General features: G+C 41.1%; 1 protein-coding gene across 1 annotated transcript; it reads right to left on the bottom strand.

Moving 5' to 3' along the window:
• Positions 1 to 521: 521 nt before the first annotated feature.
• Positions 522 to 24755, bottom strand: fsip1 (fibrous sheath interacting protein 1; the record flags this gene model as incomplete). The annotated part of the gene is made up of 10 exons (XM_079216438.1): positions 522 to 1238; positions 8722 to 8874; positions 20024 to 20185; positions 21978 to 22097; positions 22335 to 22474; positions 23467 to 23544; positions 23658 to 23739; positions 23857 to 24026; positions 24102 to 24147; positions 24582 to 24755. 10 exons carry the CDS (start codon positions 24753 to 24755, stop codon positions 1131 to 1133), a joined length of 1233 nt encoding a protein of 410 aa, XP_079072564.1. The 3' UTR covers positions 522 to 1130.
• Between the last annotated feature and the right edge of the window lie 136 nt (positions 24756 to 24891).

The following is a 24891-nucleotide window of genomic DNA, read 5'->3' as shown; positions in this document are numbered from 1 at the left end:
GCTGGCCACAGGGTCCAGTGTCAGAAGATCCTACTAATCTGACCCACTCTGAAGCAGATCAGCTATAGAGGCAGGAATGACAGGAATGCTGAAGTGGATCTGACTTTCCCTCCTGTGGAGCACACTTAATGTCCTCATTAACAGCCACACATTACTAACAGAGACATACTATATTTCATAGGAGAGGACTTAAAGTAAACACACTATGGTGTTCAGACTTCACCCCATGGACCAGCTGAGTGTTTATGTGAGCAGTAGAACATTCTGTGGCCGCCATATCCGGTTATTAGATTTTATGGCTGTAATTTTCTGTTCTCATCTATGATACTTAGTTGAATACAAAGGGTGGCCCTGCTGCTCTGTTTCCTCATGCAGAGCCATAAACACAAATAAAAACAATGGGATGTAAACCTTCTGCATATTGAAAACAAAGAAGACCAATTAGGATGCATAGCAGTTCTCAGGGTGGAAGTGACCAATTGCATTTACTCTTGTTACTGCAACAAAGTTGTTTTTGTTACTTGTACTTTATTGAGTATTATTAATAATTGGACATTTTACTTTTACTTAGGAGGCTACTCTTTATCACAAGTATTGTACTTTGCTACATTTCAAGTCATGTTTGTTGCAGAGTAAAAACAAAAGTCACATACAAAATCAGCCTGATAAACTGTGTGAGAATAGAACAGAAGAAAGGAGATAAATCTGCAGCAGAGAAGAAGCATCAGGTGAGTCTGCGGCCGCAGGAGGACAGAGAGGTGACACTCTAACATGCTAACATCCAGATTATTATTAACATACTTTTAACTTTTGCTTCAGTACATTTGAGTACTTTTCATTTAATTTGAGTAAAATGTATTTAAAGTAACAATATTCTAGTATTCTTTCTACCTCTTGCCAAATAACCAACAGTTAGACATATTATTTATTTATTTTTTACAATACTGACACTTTGTGGTGTGTGTATTAGACTGGTTAGTTATTTACATAAATAGGAAAGTTTATTAGTCCCAGATATATTCTGGTAATTTAATATGTCATCCAGTCATTTTTCCCTCCCCCATCAATGATGCATTTTGATAGGCGTTATGATAGCAGGGCTTCAGATGGATCAAGGTTTTCTTTGGGCCTCATGGTGTTGTGCCATTTGTTTCAGGGTCCTGGGCCCCGCTCTCCATCAGCTCACATTCATCCAGCAGAAGAAGTAACTGCTCCTCGGCCAGGTCTGGTGGCCCATTCTGCAGGGAGACACAAATGTAATGTATGTATGATTTACATAATATATCTATGATTTTATACCATAGGGTTTAATAATAACCAAGTCCAGAATATGTGCAGACAGAAACCTTTTACAATATACATTACATCATGTACAGTAGACCTCTGGCAGCACCAAGGTCACGTGACCCTTATATTACAGAAGTGATGACACAATAGGCTTCACCTTAACAGCTCTTCCCGAAAATCCTCCCAAACTTTGTCCTTTATTGGGCGTAAAACATAGTTCTTGATAATGTGTTGAACTGTGATGACAGAGGCAGTTCATAATAATAATGCTGCGCTACAGTTGGAAGTCGTCCGTGGAAAACCACTTCCAGTTAGATGTAACTGTTGTTTTTCTACTGATAAGTCAGACTCTGGAAGTGCATGTGAGTTCAAGGAGAAAAGCCAACCTTCCTAAATTATCTCTTCATGGGAGTGATGTTTTATCTGGCAACTGCAACTGCACTGTACACTTTTTATACTTTTTTCATAATAATAAGGTGAGACACAACTAATTTACCGATGCACAAATGCTCACATACAGTTGCCATCTCTTCACGTGAGAATGCTGTACTTTGCTTAGACAGCTGCATCAACCCAACAGTCAACTTGTTCCGATAATATCGACTCATTGCCTTTCATGACATTAGCAGGAAGCCAGAAACGTGTCCAGGAAAGCCAGACTGTAATCCCTGAGTAAAATAGTAGGCTAATCATTGTCATATTTCTTTTAGCATGTGCACATTTGTTTCTAGCTGACATCACACGGTGGACAGAATGTCCCTGGCCATAGCAGAAATGTCCAGATTATTCTGTCCCTGATTCTGATGCCAGTCAAGGCAGAAATAACTGTGTGTGTCTGCGGCTTGTTGCAGGGCAGGTAGGGTAGCCCGCTGATTGCTTTGCAAAGCCTCTGCTGAAAACAGCTGCCTGCTGACAATCTGTGATAGATTAGCACAAAGACCCAAAGCACGGGTAATGAGTTAGCTTCCTCTTGTTTTGTACGGATTAAACAAAGAAGACACCACGTGCTAATTAGTGAGCTTCAGAGGTGCTGGGTGGTGCATTTTGTTACAGGCTCGTGGTTTACCCTCAGACTTCATGTTAAACTTTAGCTAGCTGTAGCTTAATAGTGGTATTAAACTGCACATCTAATTCTCTGCAAGAAAGTGAAGCGTATTTCCCATAATGTCAGTTTTGAGATCCACAGACACAACGTTCCTGAGAGAATATTATGCCCATGCAGATGTTTTTACCTCTTCTACACATCCCGCGGAGTCACTCGAGACAAAATCACATTCCTGTGTCTCATCTATTCCCACTAGTTGAAGCTGATGCTCTTCATCGATCATCTGTATTCCTCATCGGATCGGACCACCCTCTGAGATCTCTGCAGACCCTCGTCAGGACCCAGTTGCTGATAGTCATCTCTACCAGACAAATCCTGTCCATGTTCAAAGTCCTCCAGAATGTATTGACAGACACCCTTTAGATCATGACAGGTTGGGCCATGTTACTCATTCATGACCCCTGCAATTACTCAGAAGCTGAAAATCTTCTCGTTCCAATGGACAGGAGACCACAGGCACCATGGTTACATTCCAGCCTCAACGCGCTGCATGCTTTTCTCCTTTGACATGCATGTAGCATGGAAAACCATCACCTCTAAATGGCAAAAGGGGACAGGAAAGAAATCCTATATCTATGGTTTGTGCATACATTAGTCACACACTTAGTGTCGAGGCCTTTTGGATTCATTTAGTTTCCTTTCCAGGTTGATTCTGGGTTTTAATAGGTATAACTGACACCCACCCACAGAAAAAAAAAATGATTTGCTTGGAACTGTATCATAAATTTGCACAAACATAAGTGAGCCATTACTGCAACTTGAAACGTATGGCACAAAGAAAACACAGGTCAATTACAGGCCTGTCAGTGTTTGAGTGCTTAAGGGGCAATAAAAAAGTGCCCCAGTGGCTGGAGTATTAATGGACAGAAGTACCGTTAACCAGTACCAGCCGGTTAGGTGGGAACTACAAGTTAGACTTTCCAAGTGAAAGATCAAAAAAGATGTAGGAGAGTAAAAGAGATGTAGGAAAGAAAGTTTATTTTAATTTTTTTACAGCTGTGACAAAATGCTGTGACTCTTTCAAAGTGGTTGACCTCAGGTGCCTTTAATAGTAGGGAGGCCAAGGGTGTCTGTGGGCGACTGATATGAGTGTTCCTGTCAGTCTAGCCTCTAAAGAGCCAGAGTAGTGTTACAGTCAGCTTCCCAGTCGACACCACACTCATTTTAGTCCACAGCAAAGTAAAGAGCTGCGAAGACAGGAACGCTGTCCAAAGAAAAGACATAATATGTTTGATTGAGTTGGTTCCGGCGAGTACCCTCCAAGGTTTATCAGTGAGACAGGAACAACATGTTGAGCCTGGATGGAAGTTTGTCAACGCAGCATTATCATTAGACTAATTCCACAAGGAAGCGTATCAACAGAGCAGAGGCAGATACAACTTTTATCGGAACTGGACAAGCTTCTGTTTTTAAGATAAGATAAAATAAGATAATCCTTTATTAGTCCCGCAGTGGGGAAATTGCAGGATTACATCAGCATTGCACACAAGAGCCACATAGTAAATTTAAAAAAATCAAGTAATATAAATAAACAGTAATAAAAACAGTAAAGAAGAATACAGCGACCATAAGTGTCTTTAGTGCAAGCACACACACTGTGAGAGAAGATGTAAATACTACAGACAAATTAGTATTTTTTCCACTGGTAAACATCACCGACTCCAAGTCAAGGGAAGTGTGTAACTGTTTAACATGTGAAATACAAGCTGGAGGAAGAGAATAGACCCACGTAACGCTGACAATTCCTATTGGCCTTTGGCAGCTTTATGAAAAAGACAGAACACTATCGCCAATGTAATACTAACCCTGACTTACTTAACACATACTGAGAAATAAATAACACTGGATGAAATGAACAGAAAGAAAATCAGACATATTTATGAGGACAACAATATTCTGTTGTATAATGTTACCTTTTTGTTAGTGTGCTAGTGTGCATTCAAACACAGGTGTTCTCCCCCTACAGTCATACTTCCCCCTCACTGCCCGCACGGCTTCCCTGATACTCAGAGAGTTGTTGTGAACATTTCGATTGATTCGAGGCGGAACAACAAAGCATCAACGAGGAAATGGCTTTGACGTGGCTGCTCATGAACCCAACACTTATTTATTTTAATTATATTCCACGCATGAGCGATCCCACAAATGATAAGAGCATTTGCTGCAGGCACAACGGCTCTCGACTGGCTCCTCACTGAAGTCAGCGAGTCTTGAAAAGTCAAATAAATCCCCAAGCACAAGATGTCTGATGGTTAGTGTCAGAATGCCAATATTACAGCTCCAGACATCTCATACTGCTCCCTGAGCTCCTGCTTTCCCACCTGCTATCCAGACCCAGCGGGCTGATTGTGTCAGCCTCAGTCTGACCTGTAGGCATGTGCAGAGAGAGAAAGTGTAAGGGGAAACCTCTGTCACTGCCCTGCTTAGCAACTCCTTACAGTGCATTTCTGTTTACTTTGTGCACTGCCATTTATCACGACAGCCCTCTGTTTTGTGGATCTGAATTACCCCAAAAGTGACGAAGAGTTCAGTGTGTTGTCTGCCCTCCAGACAGGAGGAGTCCAGTTTCTCTCCTAACAAACAATGGCAGGGTGGGTGAACCTCCAATCTTTGTTAAAAGATCAAGGTTCCTGCTCACTGTCCCGTATCAGTTTCCCCCCTGGTGAGGAATCTGACAAAGCCAGAACTGTTCAGCCCTCCAGCTATCTGCCCTGCAGTGGACCACCACCCCTGTACAGCTCACTGTTGGCTCCTGTACACAGAGGGTGCAGGACCGGTTCACCACAAGCGTGGGCTGCTCAGCTTTCAAGGTCGCTGACATCAGTCACATAACTCAGCTTTATCGGCCAGAGACCCAGGGGGGCAGTTCTCCACTAATGGAGGAAGGAATTCTGTATATGTGCTCCTCATTCAGATGTTGAGCCCGCAAGCTGGCAATATGTTCTGCTGTAGCCCACCGATGACATGAATGCATCGAGGTTAGAAGGCAACAACACGCTTGTCAGATTTCGTGGATAATAGAGATAATCATTTGCCCCAGAGACTTTCTCACTAATTCCAATCTAGTGAGTGCACATATCTCAAACTTTATAGCAACAAAAAACATCTCTCTGCCACTCATTAGAACTGGTGACACAGAAAAAGGAGAGACAATTGTGGATAAGACTTTTTGTCAAACTGTCTCTAGTTCAGGAGATCATAAGGTGTAAAACGAGAGGAGACAGTGTGACAAGCCAAAAGCAAACAGCCAGTAGCCATGGGTGGAATGAAGAGTTGAGAAGAGGTTGAGAGAAGCGGAGAGAGAAAGAATCCCTCTTTCTGGCAAACCTGACCAGCCTCCTGTGGAAAAAGCGTTGTTAAACTGCAGTGTTCGTACAACCTCACCCAACAGATTCAGGCCAACCTTGACCTATTGCGGTGGGGTTTAAGGTTCTCACAATGCTGAGAGATTTTTGAAGAAGTCAGTTGAACAATTGATAAATAAATACTTTCTTGTCTATGCACTACATGGAGTGTGTAATTAATGATGTCGTCCTCATCAGACAAAGCTTGCCCTGCTGGATCCATCCGGCCTAACTGTAAATGTTGGGATTGTCCTTCCTTTTGCAGTTGATCCAGGAATGCAGCCAATTGAGGTTCCTGGAAAACTTGCACCGGGTCAGCTGCTGAGTTCACAGATTTAGCTTTAACACTCTCTACTGTAGTTCTATGTGTCATTAAAAGAGAACAATGATCAAACAATAAGCAAGAAAGGTGAGAACCATCCTCCACAGGCAGATAATATTAACAGCGATAGAAGAAACAACTGGAAAAAGAAAGCTGAGAGAAGAGATTCTTTGGTCAAAGAGGTACATTTCGCTGGAACGGGAGTTTTGTTTGGATTGAGAGAAAGGAGAGGCAGAGATGACGCACACAATTACAGGTCTCAGATCTGAATCCAACACAACACGTCTTTTGTTTAAATAAATCACTGCAAAAAGGTAAATCAGGGAGATCTCTAGACAAACATTTGAATTCTTAACATAACACGCTGAAATAAATCAAACTAAATCAATCAAGTGGAGCAGGGAATTCGTGGTCATTGCTATGATGTATGAGACAAACCCTTTGAACATGTTCCACCTTTATAAAGGTGCTGCACTGCAGCAGCCGGCCAGACTAAACACAGAGCAGCAAGCTTCCAATTTGCTACCAGCTTTTCTATATTGCACTTCATTAAAAAATGTTTTATTTCAAACCTATTCCTAAAACAAATCCATGGACTGTCAACCCTTCGACTTTTAGCTTCCTTGTCTGGAATTGAGGATTGATTGTCTAACTCACTACTACTGTCATCATCGACTGTAAGAAGACACTACTTCTTACAGTCTCATAAAGAAACAAATGGCATTATTATTATATTCCGACTAGATTTCTCAAAGGATGAACTAATACTTTAATAGTGTTAGTATTGGTAGCATTTGGAGGAACTTTGACTTAACTGCACAATTCAACACAAAAATATATTCTCTTCACAAACTAATCTCTTCTTATTCATCATGCTCTTGTAGAGAACTAAGCACAAAGCCTGCACAGTGGGTACACACTTCAGGTGCGAAAAGACTGCGAGAAGACATTTGAGTTACGGATGCGACACAAATCAACTTTATGAGTAGACTGAAGCTGTGTGAAAGCGTTCAAGAATGCCCTCCCAGACAAATTCCGTACAAATAAATCTTTTCCAACCACAAAACAAGCCCGGTGGCACAGAGCGTATACACAGTGAGTGTGTTGTTTACATTGCAGTCGCTCGCTGGGTTCAATAATTTAGTGACCATAAAATATAGTGAGACACAGCTATGTACAAAGAGTGTCTACCCGAAGTTAAGAGACGGGTGGTTTTGATGTTTTGTGATCATAATGAGAGAATTGTTTCCTCAAACGGAGTTTGAATTCCATTTGTGTGCCCTTAATTAGGCCGGGAATAGGTTCTGGTTGCATGGCATGGTGCCTTGTTTGATGTAAGGGCGTGGCAGCCACTTCATGTTTTTATTACCTCGCTGTTTGTGAGCATCTTTTATCTTTAAATTAGGCACATACACATCATGTTGTGGTTGGTTCATCACTTTGAGAACTAATGTGTCTGTAAATTTAAGTGAACACATTTAAATGCGCATGCCATCGACAGCAGCGCTGGGAAAGAAGCCAAACAGGTAGTTTGTTGAGCAAGACCGGGAGAAGCTGAACGACAAAGTCAAACAACTTCATCTATCTCAAATGTCTTTCCCACAAAATATAAAGTCATAAATGTCAGAGGAAGCAGAAATCAGAGCTGTCCACCTTTTGTTCTGGAGACATTCTTGCGTTGTACCTTTAGCTACAGGCTTTGGGGAAAGTACGACACTTCTGGGGTTGTAACTCTGCAGCGGCTCTGAAAAGCACACAGAGCTCAATGGTTTCTAGGGAACACTGTGACCCTCCACACGGACGTCAAATTTAAGCCAAGAATGCTTTCAAGCAATGAAATGTCCGCCCTCGCCCTCGCATCAAACCCATGCACAAAGCAAAGCAAAGAAAGATATTTAACTCCTCACTCAAACGTAAATCAAGATCTGACACACAACTGTCAAGTTAATATGTCAGCCAGGCTCAACACTAACTTTTAAATGTGGTTGCCTAGCTGGCAATTTTAACCTAAGTGTTAATGCGTCCACCTTCAATTCCTGGTATACAAAATAAGCAGTGCAGCTGTTGACATGTTCTTCACAGTGAATCAAGTTTTTTGGGACCTTTATGCTGACGCTCACCACAGATCCACCAGTCCTTTGGATGGTGGGTGCCTCAAGTGACACCAACGTCATCTTGTCCATCATCTCTACTTTATGAGATGACCTTCAGGCTGTCCTGATTCTGCATAGACAGCTGAATCCCCTCTCACACACTGCTGGGGTGCACGTTTTGCTGTGTGTCTGTCCCTATTTTTCATGTGTTAAAAAGTAATTGCCACTGATGGCAACCAAAAGCCAAGAATTGGCTGCTACTGTCTCAAAATAATTGCCAGTGGCACTGTGCTGCCCTGGCCTAGTGATACAAAGAGAGAAGAAAATGAAGAAAAAGAGGAAAAATAGTGGCCTGCAGACACACGAGTCACGACTATAGCATTTGATTTTATTGTCCCCTTGTGAGAATGACAGAATGAACTGTGCACTTGTAATAATTTGTCACACACGTGTCTGCAGATAGAAGCACTGAGGAGTGTTATGACGCACATAGACAGTGTGGGGATATGAGTAGTGTGTGTGTGTGTGTGTGTGTGTGTGTGTGATCAAACGTAGCTGCTTTGAACTCACAGTCATCTCTTGGCCCTGGCTCAGGATCTCCAGCTGCTGTTGGATCTCTTGGAGCCGCCGCTCCTCCCCTCTCCTCTCCTTTATATCCTGCAGGACCTTCTCTCCTGGCTGCGGGTCCCCATAACGCTTCCAGCCAACCTCTGAGCCCCGGCCCTGACACACAACAGACACGATTGGTTCTCAAAGGGAGGTTAACATCTCATCTCACGTGCTTGGGTTCTCTCCTAGAACTGCACTCTGAGCTTATGGCTTTCAATAGGAAACATTTAAATAGGGATCAAAATCATATCACAGTTCATCACAATCAATCTGAGTGAGGGTTTTCCATTTCTCCGAGCCTCTTGAGTTTCAGTGTGCCTATCTCTGTTAAAATGTCATCATTGTGGTGGGTTCTAAATTCTATAGATGAAGAACAATCTTTCTTCCCTGCTTTTCACAGAACATTGTCAGATCTGAGAAAGCTCAATATCTCACAGCTACAGTCCACATGGGGCCAAGCATAAATCACACATTTATCGCAAACACATGCACTTGGTTGACACAATCGACTTCAAGCTGCATCCAAGGAAAACTTAAAAAATGGGTCAGTAAAAAACGGGAGAGTCGTGCCTGGAGGAGCATCCACAGCAGCTGATGAGCAACAGGCTTGTCTTTCTGACCACAGGATGGATGTTTTTCATTTGGGTTTCAATCACAGAGATAGAGAACGATCCAAAGTAAAGCCACCAACTCAATCTTATCACAAACATATAAACTAAATTGCTTTGCTGCAATGGAGGGATATCTTCTGCAGGCGTAGTATGATGAATTGTGGCAAATCTCAAAGGATAGGTAAAACTCCCCCCACCCGCAATGTATTTATTTATAAGTATAAAATGAACAGTACTGTCGAGACTGACCAGTATTTCCTCCTCTAAAAATACAGTTATTCTATAAAAGCACTAGCTAGGTCGAAAAAATAGTTGGGTCTGAGAGGATGTTGCCAACCGCAGAGCTGTTTTGGAGTGTCAGTCCAGCGCCATGTGGTTGAAATCTCCATTTCTCTTGGTTAGTCTGGATGCCAGGCAAGCGTATGTATGATCTAATAATGTTGAAATTGATGGATGTTTCATCAAATGTTGACATCTCAAGAGAGACTTGTTTGGTAGGTTACCGGAGACAGAAGGACCCAGCAACAATTGTGAACTCTAACTAAAAGTTACTAAATCTATCCTGACACATTTATGATAGGATGTAATCTTAGTGAAACCCTGGGCAGGAGGTGACTTCAGTTAAGTGTAGCCACTATGTTGAGAAGAAGAATGAATGCTTCTGCCCTTGTTAATAAGAAAAAGAGACATGCTTACTCAATTTATGCCATGTTTGGCATTTACACCGATTTTAGGCCTAACTTTAATATTGAAATCTTGGCAAAAACAAGCAGATTTTTCCCAAGTTTGTGTGTGGCCTCACCTACCGGTGCCCTATGCCTCCCTATAGGGAAATAATAACAGCTTCTATCTGAAGCCTCTTTTAACTGGTCGTTACTAGAACCCTTCAGTTCAGACTACAAAAGCCAGGACCACGATGGGATCAGACCTGTCATGCACCAGAGTGAGAAACGCAACGTTCCAACCAGGAAAAATAAAAATGTAAGTCTAGCGTTTCCACCATACTCACACCACTAAATGCATGTTTCAAAAAAAGCCCAAATCTATGGGAGAAACTGTTTATTTAATTTGGAAACGACAGCTGCCCTACTTTTCAAGAACTAGACTGCAAACTTTAAAATTGTCTGCGGGGCTAAATAATGACGAATGATAAAGCTATCAGTGAACACTTCTTGAATGAATTTTGCATGTACAGTTCGTCATATTTCCTTACTAAACCAATTATCTGTGGCTAAATTAACACCCTATTTATTCTGGTGGGTGTGAGGGGAAAGTCCAGTCTCTTGCTTGTTTATTCCAATGGATAAAGGCAAGACGAGAGCTCAATCCCAATGTCCACACTCCAGACTTTAAGGGCTGTCCCACTGCCAGATCACTAGTGCTTGAGGGCTCTCTTACATTTCGAGCCCTTTATGCAAACATTTCTGTTGACTTTGTCGAAGGGAATTACATATTAGCGTTGTGATGAGTTACCAGGGGAAGCCTGGAGGCGTAAACAAAAAAGGTTAATCTAAGAGGACGGCGTATTAGGGCTTGGTCGATAATTCAATAGGAAGATTTATTGTCTTTCATCTGTCATCTAAATTGACATCTACAACTAACATTTCTCATAAAATCTAAATTGATGATAATTCTGCTCATGAAAACACATCAGTGCTTGTTTTTGAGTTTGAATGAAGTGTATTTCACGACGCTTTACAACCCATTAGTTGTGTATCAGTGTCATTCAAGGTTCATCTGCACGTATTAGTTTGAATGCTTGACATTAATGCAAAGATTTGATATAGTTAGTGACCTTATAATGCTGCACGTGAACTGACAATTGAAAGCTGTATGAGATCACATGTGTTAACCTAACACAGGATTTAGTTTCTGTTTCATAGAAGACTAATATTATAATGTTCAGTACTCTGTCCACAATGTTTCTAAATGTATAAGTGACTAAGCAGTAATAATAGCTGTGTGCAACACATTTAGATCAACTTCCATGTCATTGGCAAGGATGGACAATAGATTAGTCTACGATCAAGTTGTAGTAATCATTCAGTTCTCCGTAATATACTCCAGTGATTGTTTTAATACATTACGATATTTGTGCTTCCTTTTCATGGATTTTGTAAAAGCTTGAACTAAATATGAGGTTAGACTGAGTGACTCCCAAACAGAGAGACGAGGGTTCAGCTTATCTGAACATCAGAAAAATGCTGCCAATTGGCCCTCCTCCGAGTAGCCACTTGACATGCTGAAGATCTCCAATAATCACAACACCTTTCTGGGTTACCAGAGCACTGAGAGGCAGCGAAGATCCAGACTTAGTTTTCTTTCAATATGAAAAACATGTCAAACCTAATTATCTTTCAGCCTATTGAGGAAATACCAAACACCTTGGACTTTGATGCTGCATTAGTGTCACGGATTGATATGAAGTGTAGCATTGAAAATATTACACTGACTGCCAAGTACGCCTTGAATGCAGAATGGGTGTTATTATAAACAAGAAAAGTAATTTGTGCGTGATGTGAAGACACCTAAAATGCTGTCCTTGTTTCACCTTGTGGTACAGATTTTACTTTCAGATAATATGAAGAAAAAAAATTATTTGCCAATTGATGTAAGCAAAACCATCATTATTTGTATCAGATAACTTTAATAAAGCATTAATTGCACATTCATTAAGTGGTTATTGATATCCTGTGAACAATTGTGTGAATGCAATTGGAGGCAATACATTCCATTCAGTGGTTGTCATGGTGTGAAACAGCTGCAGCAGTTGATGGATGACCTGCGGGTTTTTCAACGTGATGGAATAAGAACAATTGTGGAGATTACCTTATGTTTATAATTCCAAACAAATCTTGGATAACGCTCAGCAACACTGACGGCGCTATAGCTTGATGTTCCCATCAAAGGAGCATATAATTATATCCCATCAATCATATTAGTTGTGTTAGCTAGTGGGTGGAGCCATTGAGATTGGTAGCCTGGAGCTTCTTCTCAGCTCCAATGTGGATTGCATTTGTGGTGCGATTGGCCAAATATGACAGCTGGATCCTCTCATGCAGACGTATTCTCAGATACATCAGGAAAACAACAAGAAAACAAGACAAATAATGACGGGTAAACTTTATGTACACGTGTCCTTTAGATACATGACAAGAGAGGGGGCCAGCCCACTGTTTGCTTCAGGTTCCGAGAGAGCTCGATGATCTTGTTCATACACTCGACACGAGCTAAATAGGGACGGCATGCGCTGAGGCAGCTAATACAAGCAAGTGCCAACAGTAAAATCATGAATGCTGCAGACAAACAAACTAATTTGTTCAACATGTGGTCTTTTCAACCAAGTTCTTCGTACCTTCTTCGAACGGACTAAAACCAGAGATAGATGGACAAGTTGTCATAGGAAGGAAAATAGAGACTTCTGTAATGTAGTGTTGTTGTAGTGCATTACTTTGAAAATCCACTCCATTTAGAATGATGTGGATTTGATGAGACCATTGACAACTAAAGGGTAACACCTTATAATACATTGAAGATTCTTTACCTGTCAAGAAACTGATTAATATATTGCTATGCGGCTTGTTAGCGACCCTTGTCTGCACATTGCAAAGGGACAGTGCTGCTATGACGAAGCAGGAGACGTACTGACTCACCCCAAGATGTATGTGTTGTTCAGAACACGCTCCTCTCTTCCTCTCTGTTTCTCCCTCTCTGATGCTCTGCAAATCTCAAGTATAGTAGGAGCTCTGGCTGTGCCACGTGGACCCAGGCTACCTGCCAAGGCCTGTCCACATGCCTTGCCACGAGCACTCCCTGTGAGAGCTCGGGAGTAAGCTGTTCGGAAGCTATGGCTGAGAGTCTCTTGACTTCTCTCATTTTCCCGTATTCGCCGTCTCTCAGACATGTTGCCTCCCTGTGACCTGCAATCATCTGCCAAGTTCTGAGGCAGAGGTGCCGTAACACATCCGCCATACATGTTATATACCTACCTGCATGCTGATAAGAGCAAGGTAGTGTAAATGGATCCTGCACCACTCTCCTTTCACAAAGTCTACCTCTTTGCTAACTGTTAATCCCCACCCTGCCCCCACGCCTCTGAAGTCAAGTCAGACCTCAAATCCATCTAATACCGCTTCATAAGAAACAATGTGAGGGTTTGTATATCGCCATCATAAAAAATGTCCTAGATATTACATTTGTTTGTCTGAGCCGTCTTTTCCTGCCCTAGGGGTCGTGTTTTTACGTCAGTCTTTTGGATCTGTGCTAGATGACTTGGTGATTGCTGAACATTCCTGAAGTATAAGAAGATTCACTTGTGGGTCATCTGGATATTATACTTTCTTTTCTTTCATAACTAAGGGTGGTCTGTAGCTATTACTGTTTCACAGATCAAAACCTCCTGGTGCATCTTATAATCAAAAAAGCATGTTCAATGTGATTCTGGGTTAAAATATCCACACCAACAGTGTTTTCTTAGTATCCTCGTGGAATTCAAGGAGCAATCCAAGGTCGACAAATGTTTGATCTGTTTGAAGTTTTCACTGCTTGGGTTGTGAAGGAAAATCTTGCATCAGTCAATAGCTTTTGCTGGGAGCTCCACCCAGATAAATGTCGCTGATAATATACGGTATTTTAAGTGTTTGCCAAATAAATACAAAAAAAATATGTTGCAGTGCTTAAGAAGCAGACCATGTTCAATATTTATCAGAAGCATCTGGAGGGTAAAACGTCCAAGCATCTTTCTGCACCTCTTGTCCCCCAATGACACATGCTGTGTCAAGCACAGTGTTGGACCTGCATTTCAGTGTATTTCTTGTTAACTACATTCTGCTTTTTCAATGATGACTGATAAAATATGGGACTGTGAGCATTGCCAGTGCAATGCTTGACGGTATAGTTTGCGAGCTAACAGCTAGACTGGCTACTTTTGATACCACAACATTTAGTTTTCGCACTTTGGTCTTCGTATGCAATAAACAAATGAGATATGATGCTTAAAAGAGAGCTTAAAGAGCTTAAAAGTGTGCGTTGCCTTGCATTTTTTTTGAAAAATGTGCCTGCTTAACTGGTTGCAGTTCGTGCCGGCTTTGTTGATTCGCCCCAAACAATGTGTAGCCTAGTGTCCAGTTGTTAGCCGTAAGCTAATTGTGTTTTTCAATTGACTGCGCTACCTTTAAAAGTTGCCTCACGTTTTGGCTGAACACAGCTAGAGGTCCTTTAAGCAGAATGGTTACTTTCGGACAGAACCACGCTAGCTGTTCCACTATTTCCTGTCTTTGTGTCAAGCTAACCGACTGCTGACTGGCTTCATATTTACCGTAAAGACATGAGTCGTCAACATTTTGGAAAGAAAACAAAAGAGCAATTTTCCCAAAATGTCCAACTATTCCTTTAAAAACTCTGCAATGTATTCAAACACAAAGAACAGTGAGTTGTGATCATACATTTAAATGCTTTAATGCTCTTTAATCTGGATCATTGAAAAGATTTGCAACACTTTAAGCATCATGTATTGCAGAGCTACCAACTCTCACGGTTTCGCCGTGTGACACACGCTTTTGCATGTTTTCACACGCACTCACGCCACACAACCAATTTCTCACGGCAAAAAAAAAATTCTGATTTTGGGCCGAGGCGCGTTCTTTCCTTTTCAAACTCCCCGAGGATAGATGGCGCTAAGGAGCGCATCTGTAAACCTATTCGCTGCATAGACATCCTATTTACCCCAAATCTTCTTACCAGTGGCAGCTCAAAACAATATATTTTACAGTTTTTTAAGAAAGTAATAACATTCATATTGAGTGAATTGAATTAAGTTCAGACTATTGGTTCGGCCCTCCACAACGGTCCAAATTTCTCATGTGGCCCCTTGGGAAAATGAATTGCCCACCTCTGGACTAAGGTATGTTAATGACATGTGGTTCCCAACCACGCTCTTTGGTGACGTGGTTGATTACGTTACTGTCATCTGTCCATCATCGTATAAAGCCCGCCCTGACAATTTGATTGGTCCGAACAATTTTTGATTTTGGATCATTTCTCCCCAACGGAGCAGTGCCAGACCGAACTTCCAGACCTCAAATGTTGTGGGCGGGGCTAAGTTCGGCTGGTACCAGGCTACATCTTTAGCGTACCACCCAAAAATCCACTAGAATGCATGAAATAACATCTACTTAAACTAAAATGTCCTGGGGGTGGACCATCAGCTATGTCTTTGCTTCACAGAATGTAACCAATGTTGTCCATCTCCAGTAGGCCGCCCTTATCAACGACTTTAGGCCCCACAAACCACCAGAATGCAAGGTACAACATAGGTACAACATGGGGACAACGACAAACTAATTCAAATTTCCTGATATTTGAGCCACCAACGTGTGTGGCTGCATGCGCGGCAAAATTTTGGTCACCCCCGACAAAATCTCACTCCAAGGTTTTTTGAAAAGTTGGCAGCTCTGTGTATTGTTAGCAGATGGTTTTGTGACTGAATAATCCACTATGGAGCATGATAATGAGTGGAACAGTTGAAAGTAAGATCTTAACCATGACGGGGAAAAATCACTTTGAACCACTTAACACAAATGCTTCTGTGGGTGACACCAATGGGAGAGGCGCTTATAAGAAGACAATAAACTGGGTCTCATGGGAATTATAGGGTGAGGAAGGGTGTGGAGTCAATTCTTTTTAGCCAAGTTAACCTTGTGAGAAACACCAAGCATGCCACATGACAAACCTGACATCTTATTCTTCACATGCAGCTGTTAAGCTAAACTCCTGCAGGATATGATAGCCACAAAGGTTGCAAAGATGATTCTTATTAGCAAACACTTATGATAATACACTATTCATAAAAACACACCCATTCACTGGCAAGTTGGTTACCAGTGAGATAAATGGAGCCACACTTCAGCCACTGAAAAGGAACAAAATAGTCATATCCTTCTCTGTTGTGAATTAGCATATTTTCAATATTTCAGTGGGGACATGAATATCATATTCCAGAGAGGATATGATGCATTTGTGTCTACCTGCTGTCATTGCTACTAAAGAGAAAACTATTGATCTGTTAAAAATGACACCGCCTCCGATGTACGCCATGATGTGTATTACATGAATACTATCTGTTGCACATTTCTGAATATTATGAGTCTGTTAAGGTCAGCAGGTATCCTGACCATCTGTCATGTAATCTAACACAGCATACACTTGATGATATAAAAAAAGAACTTACCCACATATAGATGAATATAACGTGACCAAAGCTTTTCCACAGCTGTTTAATTATATGACCCGGACCAAATAAGATAAATTTGCAAACTATCTGCTGACCACATTGTGTCGGTCGAAAGGGCGTTTTCTGTCCAAAACTCTGCTCCCTCACTTAACATTTGCTGCAGTTGAAATAATGGGTGCTCATCAGCAACCACACAATGTGACTAAGTGACCTCATAGCCTTACATCAAAATATAGCCAACCAATGCACAACAAAAACACAGCTGGAGTTACTATGCAAACGTAGGAGTTGATCCGATGCAATCAAATGCCCTGGGACAGTGAAAGAAAGCCATATTGTATAATGCCATTCATTAATTTTCATTGTAGCCACATTTAAGAGATTAGCCTATAATTCTGACACAAACAGACAGACACACATGCACACACACACACACACACACACACACACACACACACACACACACACACACACACACACCCATGTCATCAAACACTGACTAATTCTTCTGGCTTCAAACTGTGGGTGGTGCAGGCATTACCACACAGTGGTACAGTAGGAGGGGTGTACTGTATGTTAATAATTTGTGCCAACAGATGTTTTTAATCACAGAAGGCCTATTTCGGCTGAAAGCCTGAGAAAATGGGAAAAAATGAAGAATGCAAAAGCAGCAATGCTCTCATGAGCACATATGTCAGTGTCCAAGGAAAAACACTGTTAAAATCCTGTTTTGATTCTATTCAATTCAGATCATTAGAGGAGAGTTTTTAGCTACCTGGCCTCTATATCATCAAAAAGGAGGCAAAGGCAAAGAAAACAAGGCTTAATCTCATCAAGACTTTCACCATGACTCACCATGTGGCCATAAAACGAGTGATACATTCATTCTGTGGTTTATGGCATTATGAGAGGTAATTTGTCTAAGCCTCATCATTCAGTCAGTGCAGAAAATGTGCACCTGCCACTGCATTGACTTAAATACATGAAGAGAAAAGACAAATAGCTGGTCCCAGCGCTACAATATCTGAAACCTAGAATTCACAGGTGGCCAAGTCTGTTCAAGACATTTTTACCTGAATAAAAATGTACAAATGCTTTTGTACATTTTGGTACAAACATGTATTGCTGCTCTATTGCTATTGGCTACAATATGCAGCATACAGTATCTTTACTGTATATATAGTAAACCTTTCTGCATATATATCTCCAAATGAAAAGGAAAATCTTGTTCCTTTTCTGGAGCTGGCACTCCTCTACCTCCACCAGCTCTGTAATTAGGAGCTGACTCTCCTCTGCGGCAGTATCTATGCTGGTGCATGGCCTCACATGGCTGCATATAACCTCACAAGCTCAAGCAAACGAGCCGCTTAGCAAGAGAAGCTTATACTAAGGCGACTGAACAGGAATGCACAGGCTGCTTTTTATTTAGAATATCAATCACGACTTCTTGAAAAAGGATGCCGCCAAGTTCTGAGATCACAGATTCAAGCCTTGACGGATCCTTTATGAGTGAGTGTCCACTGGTGAGAGGTGAATAACTCCCTCTTCCATGTAATATGTGACAGTTCTGACACGGCCAGAGAACAACAGACAACAGCAAACGTGCACATCTAAGGGTTTGATTTAATATTATGCATAAAAAATGTTTCAGTGGTGTTGAAACAGATGATCTCTTATTGTGTACATTAGAGACTGACCTGGAATGAGCAAGAAAATAAGCAGGTTCCTGAACTGCTGTCCAAATGGTTTCAGTTAGGAAATCTCACTGGTGCAAGCTACTGCCGAGAATAAAGCTAACCGCAAAACAAAAGCATATTTACTTTTATGACCACCTTCACGATTTACGGGCACCGATGTGGAATGAATGACAGAGATTTATTGTCAGTGCAGTCTTTCTTTAATATATGCCACACCAGTGAGAAGGGATAATCGTAGGGTAAGGAAGGCTTCTTTTTAAGAAATACAGGTGTGAGGTTCACCAAACTTTCGCTTTTTATTTTACGAAAATACTTCGAATTTTCAATGCTTCATCATCTGATTGTGAATTATCTGCTAACGGTATAACTTAAGAGACAAAGGTGTTTGTTTGATTGTTTAATTCATGTTTTACATCATTTGAAAAGGAATGCTTGCATTAGCTATTTCAGCACTAATGGATAGCAGATGATGGATGGATGATGGGGAGTCCAAAACTCTTTTAACCAGGCAAGATGATTAAAGGGTGGGAAGGGAGGAAAGCCGGTTACACAAAGTAACACATCCATCTGTGTAGTAATCACACAGTTTTGTACTATTTGGCTGAAATCCACTCTACATCATGTGTGGGAGAGCACAAGGGAGGATTGTTTAAAAAAAATATTTGGCGTTTAATTCTGTCAATCGATTATTCGATTAATTTCAGCTCCAAATGTCACATCAACATTAACGTATTTGATCTTATTTTAAAGGCTACATCCCGCTCAGATATTGAGAATCCATACTATATAAACAGACAGCTGGAGGGCTCACCTGACAACATTGGGTGAATGAGTGCGCACATTTGCAGTGGGAAATTGGGAAAGAATTAGTCCAGCAACATAAATACTCCAGACATTGTGACATAGATCATGAGCTATTCCAGCACTGGGATTCAAGAACTGAAGTTTTTCCTTGTCTACATCCAGTAGTGGTAGTGGAAAATGGCACCTTGGGTTCGCAAAACTGCGTTATAAAGTTTTTACGACTTCAAAAAACACAATTTTTCCACTGACAGGCTATGCAAATGATGAACATGCCATCTGGTCTTTAAAATGTCGTGAGATAAGGTCCTGAGATAACTAACTGAGCTCACGTCAGCCCGAACCGAAGCCCAAGGCATGGGAAAGTTTCATAGTTACACATATCTGTTAAATTGGTTATCCAGTCTGATGTGGTAGAAATGTATAAATTATACTCTAAACTTAGACAATGTACAGTATGTAAAGGGTCAGAGAATTGACCATATCTTATGCATCACAAAAAGTATAAAAGGGCAATCAGGTAGGAAAGTAGATACAAAAAAACAATGTTTTATTGCTCATATCAAAAAATAATAGTAATAATAATAAAACAATAGTAAGAGCAAAATATTTACATCAAATTTACAATGAGCAAATAATGCACAAGAGGCTTTATATGGCCTTCATGGAAAAGTGAGACAACCCTCAGTTCCAAGTTAGAGCAGCTTACATAATTCTGTTTTCCCCACTTATGAATAAGGGAGTGACTCCCTGAGGGTCAGTAACAAAGGCTTTTACAAGAGATTGCCATCGATGCCATACTGAGCTTGTAATAAGACTTAATGGCCTCAGTGCAGTCGTGGATGGTGTCTTGGGGAGTTTACAGTGCTCTATTTAAACCCATTGCTGTTGTAATGTAGACAGTAGTGCTGTGGGATACATACCTGCGACATGCTAAGGTTCGTATATGAGCTTTGCACTGAGAGAAATTCCTCGACAGGAAGGAGAAGGCGAATTTTGGAGTCAATGTCCGTCAGCTGCTCCAGGTCAGATGGCTCTGGGGTGTAACCCGGGCCTGTCAGCACGGACACAGCCCACATGTCCTCCTGGAAGACAATCACTGCTGAAATAAGTCATGGCCCAATGGGTTATAACCCTGCCTCACTTAGTGGCAGCCTTAATAGTGGACTGATAAACATTAACTCTTGCCTATTTAGCAACTTTGTGACGGTGACGTCTGGAACAGGGAATGAGTACAAGTCTGACTCTTGCACTTGGTATTCACTTCTGGATGGTGAACAAGTTGCTGGTCACTCTTCTAGTCAAATGCCAAAACTTTAAATTTCCTTCTGCTCCCGGCGACTGTTCGTCCCAGTGAGACTCTCCTTATGTCCGATGCTAAACAACGGGTGGGTGGTGAGCTCATCAAAGTCCAGTGGTGAGATAAGATCTTGCAGTAAGGAACAACGACTTGCCATTCTCACAGATTAAAAGCAAAATAAACATTTTGTTTCCTTTGGACAGAGCAAGGCGAGCTGTTTCCCTGTTTTCAGTCTTCATGCTAAGCTATAATAAGCTAATCATCCCCTGGTTTGTTGCTTCGTATTTGGCGTGAGAAATAGAGAGATCAATCTTTTCATCAACTCTCAACAAGAGGTCAAATTAGCACGTGAAAAGATTGCATCCACTACTGCAGCAACCAAATGTTGACTGCTATTGATTTACTGCCTCGGGTTACCACACAAGCAACATAAAAAAGAAATAAAAGAAGTGTGTGAGGCAAACATTGAGCAGCAGCGTGTGGTAGATGTGTCCAGAGGGATTCTGCCAAGAACCGAGTGAAGTCCTCAGAAATAAAGACGCATCATTGCCAAAGTCCTGGTGACATGAATAATGTGTTTGCTTGGTTATGGCCATTCATAATAGCACGCCTCGCAATAACAGGAAGTCTTCCTCCTTCCAATAAAAAAAAACATATGCGCTCCACTCAGTTTGGTATCTGCCACCACAATTACTGCAGTATTGTTCTAAAAGTCAAGGCAAACACCATAAATAGAGCAGCAAGACATAAAAAAAAAACCTGGCAAGCTGTCCCACGGATACAGAACTGTCGGGGTCAAGCTAAATAGATCCGTATGTGAAAGGTAAGTATGTTCCCGCTCGCTCAGGCTTCATACCACCAGACTTTAAACTGGTCTCACAGCTGCCAAAAGAGCTATTAAAGCAAATTTAAACTTTAAATGAATTTAAAAAAGAGTACGATGGTGTAGGAGGGTTCAAAGTGAAATGGTCTACTGCTCGAGGGAGCTCGGGGTCGCAGATGAATCATCAAAGAAAAGCAAGAGGCCTCAGTCTCTTTGCCCTAAACTCAATCAGCACTCTCTTGCTATGAGTGCCACTGTAGCTTATATTAGGGCAGATCCTGGCCTTTGGATTTCATATAAACACCGTAGAGGGAATTGTCATGAAAAGGACAATCAAGCCATAACATGCAGCAATCCGTGAACTGCATGAGGCACTTGACATCTGGATTGTAATCTGAACTGCTTTGAGGCGTCAGTCATCCAAGCAGTCATCAATACATTGACGCCTGACCAATGCTACCCTATGTGCAGTCGTGAGGGACCAAGTCTGGTGGAGTCACTTAATGCATTCAATAACAGCATTCAATGTCAGGCAAAATGTGAGAATGACACACATCACGGAAGAAACATTTGATTCATGCCAAGATTGGTGAAACTGAAAGCAATATTTGCTTCATAATTAACACACTATGCCACGGATTATCTGCTGCTCCCCATAAGACGTTTGGACATGAGGGGGAAGTATTAAGGAAGTTGAAAAAGACAGCCTCATCCTACAGCATATGTTGTCTGTTAGGGTTTCATGTCAGCCTACCTCGCTGTCAGCGCCCCTGGCACTGTCCTCTTCCTCTTCGTCTATTCCTTGCAGGAGCTTGGCCAGACGCTCGAACTCTGCCTGAGTCAAAAGACCTTGGTCCCCTTCACCACTTACTAGCTATTGCATTTGGGGGGAAACAGGAAGTGGTCATTATTCATCCTTCGCATATCAAATCATTATTTGCATAACGTTTCTATAATTTTCAGTCGTGCCCTAATAGGCTTTAAATATATCCTTTTCTTGAACCAGAGACAAATATTTTCCTCACTGGAAAAACTAACAGTGAAGAGAATTGCTCTCAGTCATGCGATATACCCCAGCACAGCATTTGGCCCAACGTGAACTTTGACATACCTCAATGTTTCTTTTGACAAAGTCTTTCTGTTTGTTCTTGCTTTTGGAAGCTCCACAGTGGCTGCCTTCAAATTGCTCTTCGTCAGTATCCTCACGGCTTAGTTCAGAAGACTCTGTCCAGCTAGCCAGCTTCGTTTCACCTGTCAGGCAAGTCACACTTTAAATCCCAAAAGGTAAACAGGTAAAAAGTAAGTCAACGCTCTAATAATAACAATCAAACAACACAGAATATACATATATGTTATTCCATCATCTGATCCACATCATTAAAGACTAGAATTACAATTTGTTTTGACATAAAACTAGACTAATGCAAGGCTGCATAGTGTGTGTGAAGACTGTGATAACAAATGTCTCTAAACAGAGAAACACAATGGATTCCACACAGTTCTTGTGCTGTTGTTTTTTCCTTTTTCCTTCGGGGCTCAATATATTAAAAAGCCACAAGATCTTGTTGAGTTGTTCATGAGCAGGCAAACTGTTATGCATTCACTTCTGCATCACACAAAAAAACATCTATAAGTTCCATGAAGTCATGGCGCCATCAAGTGCACAATCTAGGTAGTACAACTGAGAGCATACATTTGAAGAGCCACGAGTGTAATGTCGTCACCTTCCTAAAATAATGGCCTAAGTCATTTTTTCAGGTTTTTCAGAAAACACAAAAAACTAATACCAATGTAATAGGGATGCACAAGCTGCCTCTAGACACTGCACAACAGGCATACTGTAATAACGATCAAATCATGTTATGATTACTAACATTATGTTCGAGTGGGACAAAAATGCTTGCAAAAATGCTAACTAAATTGCTAGCTTAAATGCTAGCTTCAAAATGCCATACTAAAAAGCTTGTAAAATTGCCTCAGATTGTCTTTTGATTTAGGCAAAATAAAATGGCCTATGTCACACTCTAGACATATGTCGTTATACTACAGGTGTAGAATCACATAATCTGTTCAACTGAGGATGTAGGCGATTTTACCAGAAGTGGCCAGTATCACGAGGAGATGATTTAGGCAAGAACATCATTTTTGTCAAAAAATTACTTAGGCCATTATTTTAGGAAGGTGACGATATGGAACAATGTATGCTGCTGTTTCTTTTGTGTTTGAGTCTCTCTCTAACTCACTTTGCTCCAAGTATTGTCCGTCTCCGTCAGGAACTTGAGTTTCAAACACAGGCACAAAATCCTCCTCCTCTTCTGTGCCTATAAGATAAAAACAAACAAAAAAAAACATATTTAAGCTGTCTCACATACTGCATGAAGTCTAAACGTTTCAGCACTTTTGCTGTTCTGTATATTGTTGTCTAAAGGCTTACCAGTGGGAGCCTCCAGAGCCAAAAACAATCTTGTGTTCATTGCTTCTTGGGCACATTCAGAGTGGCCTTCAGGTTTATTCTGCTGCAGAAAAATACACAATACACCATACATGATAAGAGTGATTACCTTTGCAGTCATAACACCACTGGTATGGTGAACTGAGAATGTAAATGGAGTGAATGCAACAGATATGTCTACCAGGAACTCGTGCCAGAGTTTTGCTTGAAGTTCTTTCCTTTGACGCCTGACTTCCTTTTCTATGCAGATCTTTGCAGACAGTATTTCATCAAGTCGTCTCATTTCCTCAATAGCTTTCTGTAGTTTGGAATCGTCACTCTCTTCATCAGTAACTTCAATGGGACACTGACCTAAATGATGCACAATAGTGTGAGGTAACCTCATAAAAACTGGATCCTAAACAGCTACTAAAATAAAACACTTACTTTTGTCAGGACCTCTTGCTGATGAGTTGATTGTAGTTCCTTCAGATATGCTCTGGTTTAAAAAAGTTATAGGACAGGAGGTTAGAATAGGATATTCTGTATATTAAATTGTGGCTTTACACAAACAAAACAAATATATATATATATATACTTTATTTCTAAGGGGAAATGTGGTTGTGGCAGCAGCAAGCAGAGCTACATAGAAGAAAAAAGTGCAGAAATGCAAAGTATATGAAGTGTATAAATGTAGTACAGTATATATACAGTAAAATATAAGTATGTACCGTGACTAACCAAAAAAAGAAGAAGCAGTGCTAGGGTTATTGATGTTGATGTTGATGATTATTGATGTTGGTGTTGATGATTAAATTGACGGAGGATCTGGCCAGAGGTGTTTGTTATACAGTCTTGTTGCAGTTATGGAAATGATCCAATTTCGATATCCATCAAGTCGAAAATGATGTTGTGATTTCAGTGTACGGTCTTAATTACCTGAATATCAGCAGCATCGTTGGTCAACACAACAAGGGAAAATGGAGTTGTAGGACCAGTCCTGTCACTGTGTGGCAATGACACGCTCGACACACGGCTCCCCGCGTGCTCGCTCGATGCAGGGCGAGAAATGTCATCCAAACTACCTCTGATAATTTCCATCGTGGGTTTTTCTTGAACTGTATTTTTCTTTTTTTAAACGACCAAAAAAGTATTCGCTGTTATTAAATAACTGTTCGCTCAGTAAAAACACTTGTCAACAGAAAATGGTCCAAAGTTTGTTCGCCTATTTTTGGTA

This window comes from Taurulus bubalis, assembly GCF_910589615.1.
Source record: "Taurulus bubalis genome assembly, chromosome: 4".
NCBI lineage: Eukaryota > Metazoa > Chordata > Actinopteri > Perciformes > Cottidae > Taurulus > Taurulus bubalis.
Note: the sequence above shows the minus strand (reverse complement) of the source record. Positions and strands in the feature narration are given on the sequence as shown.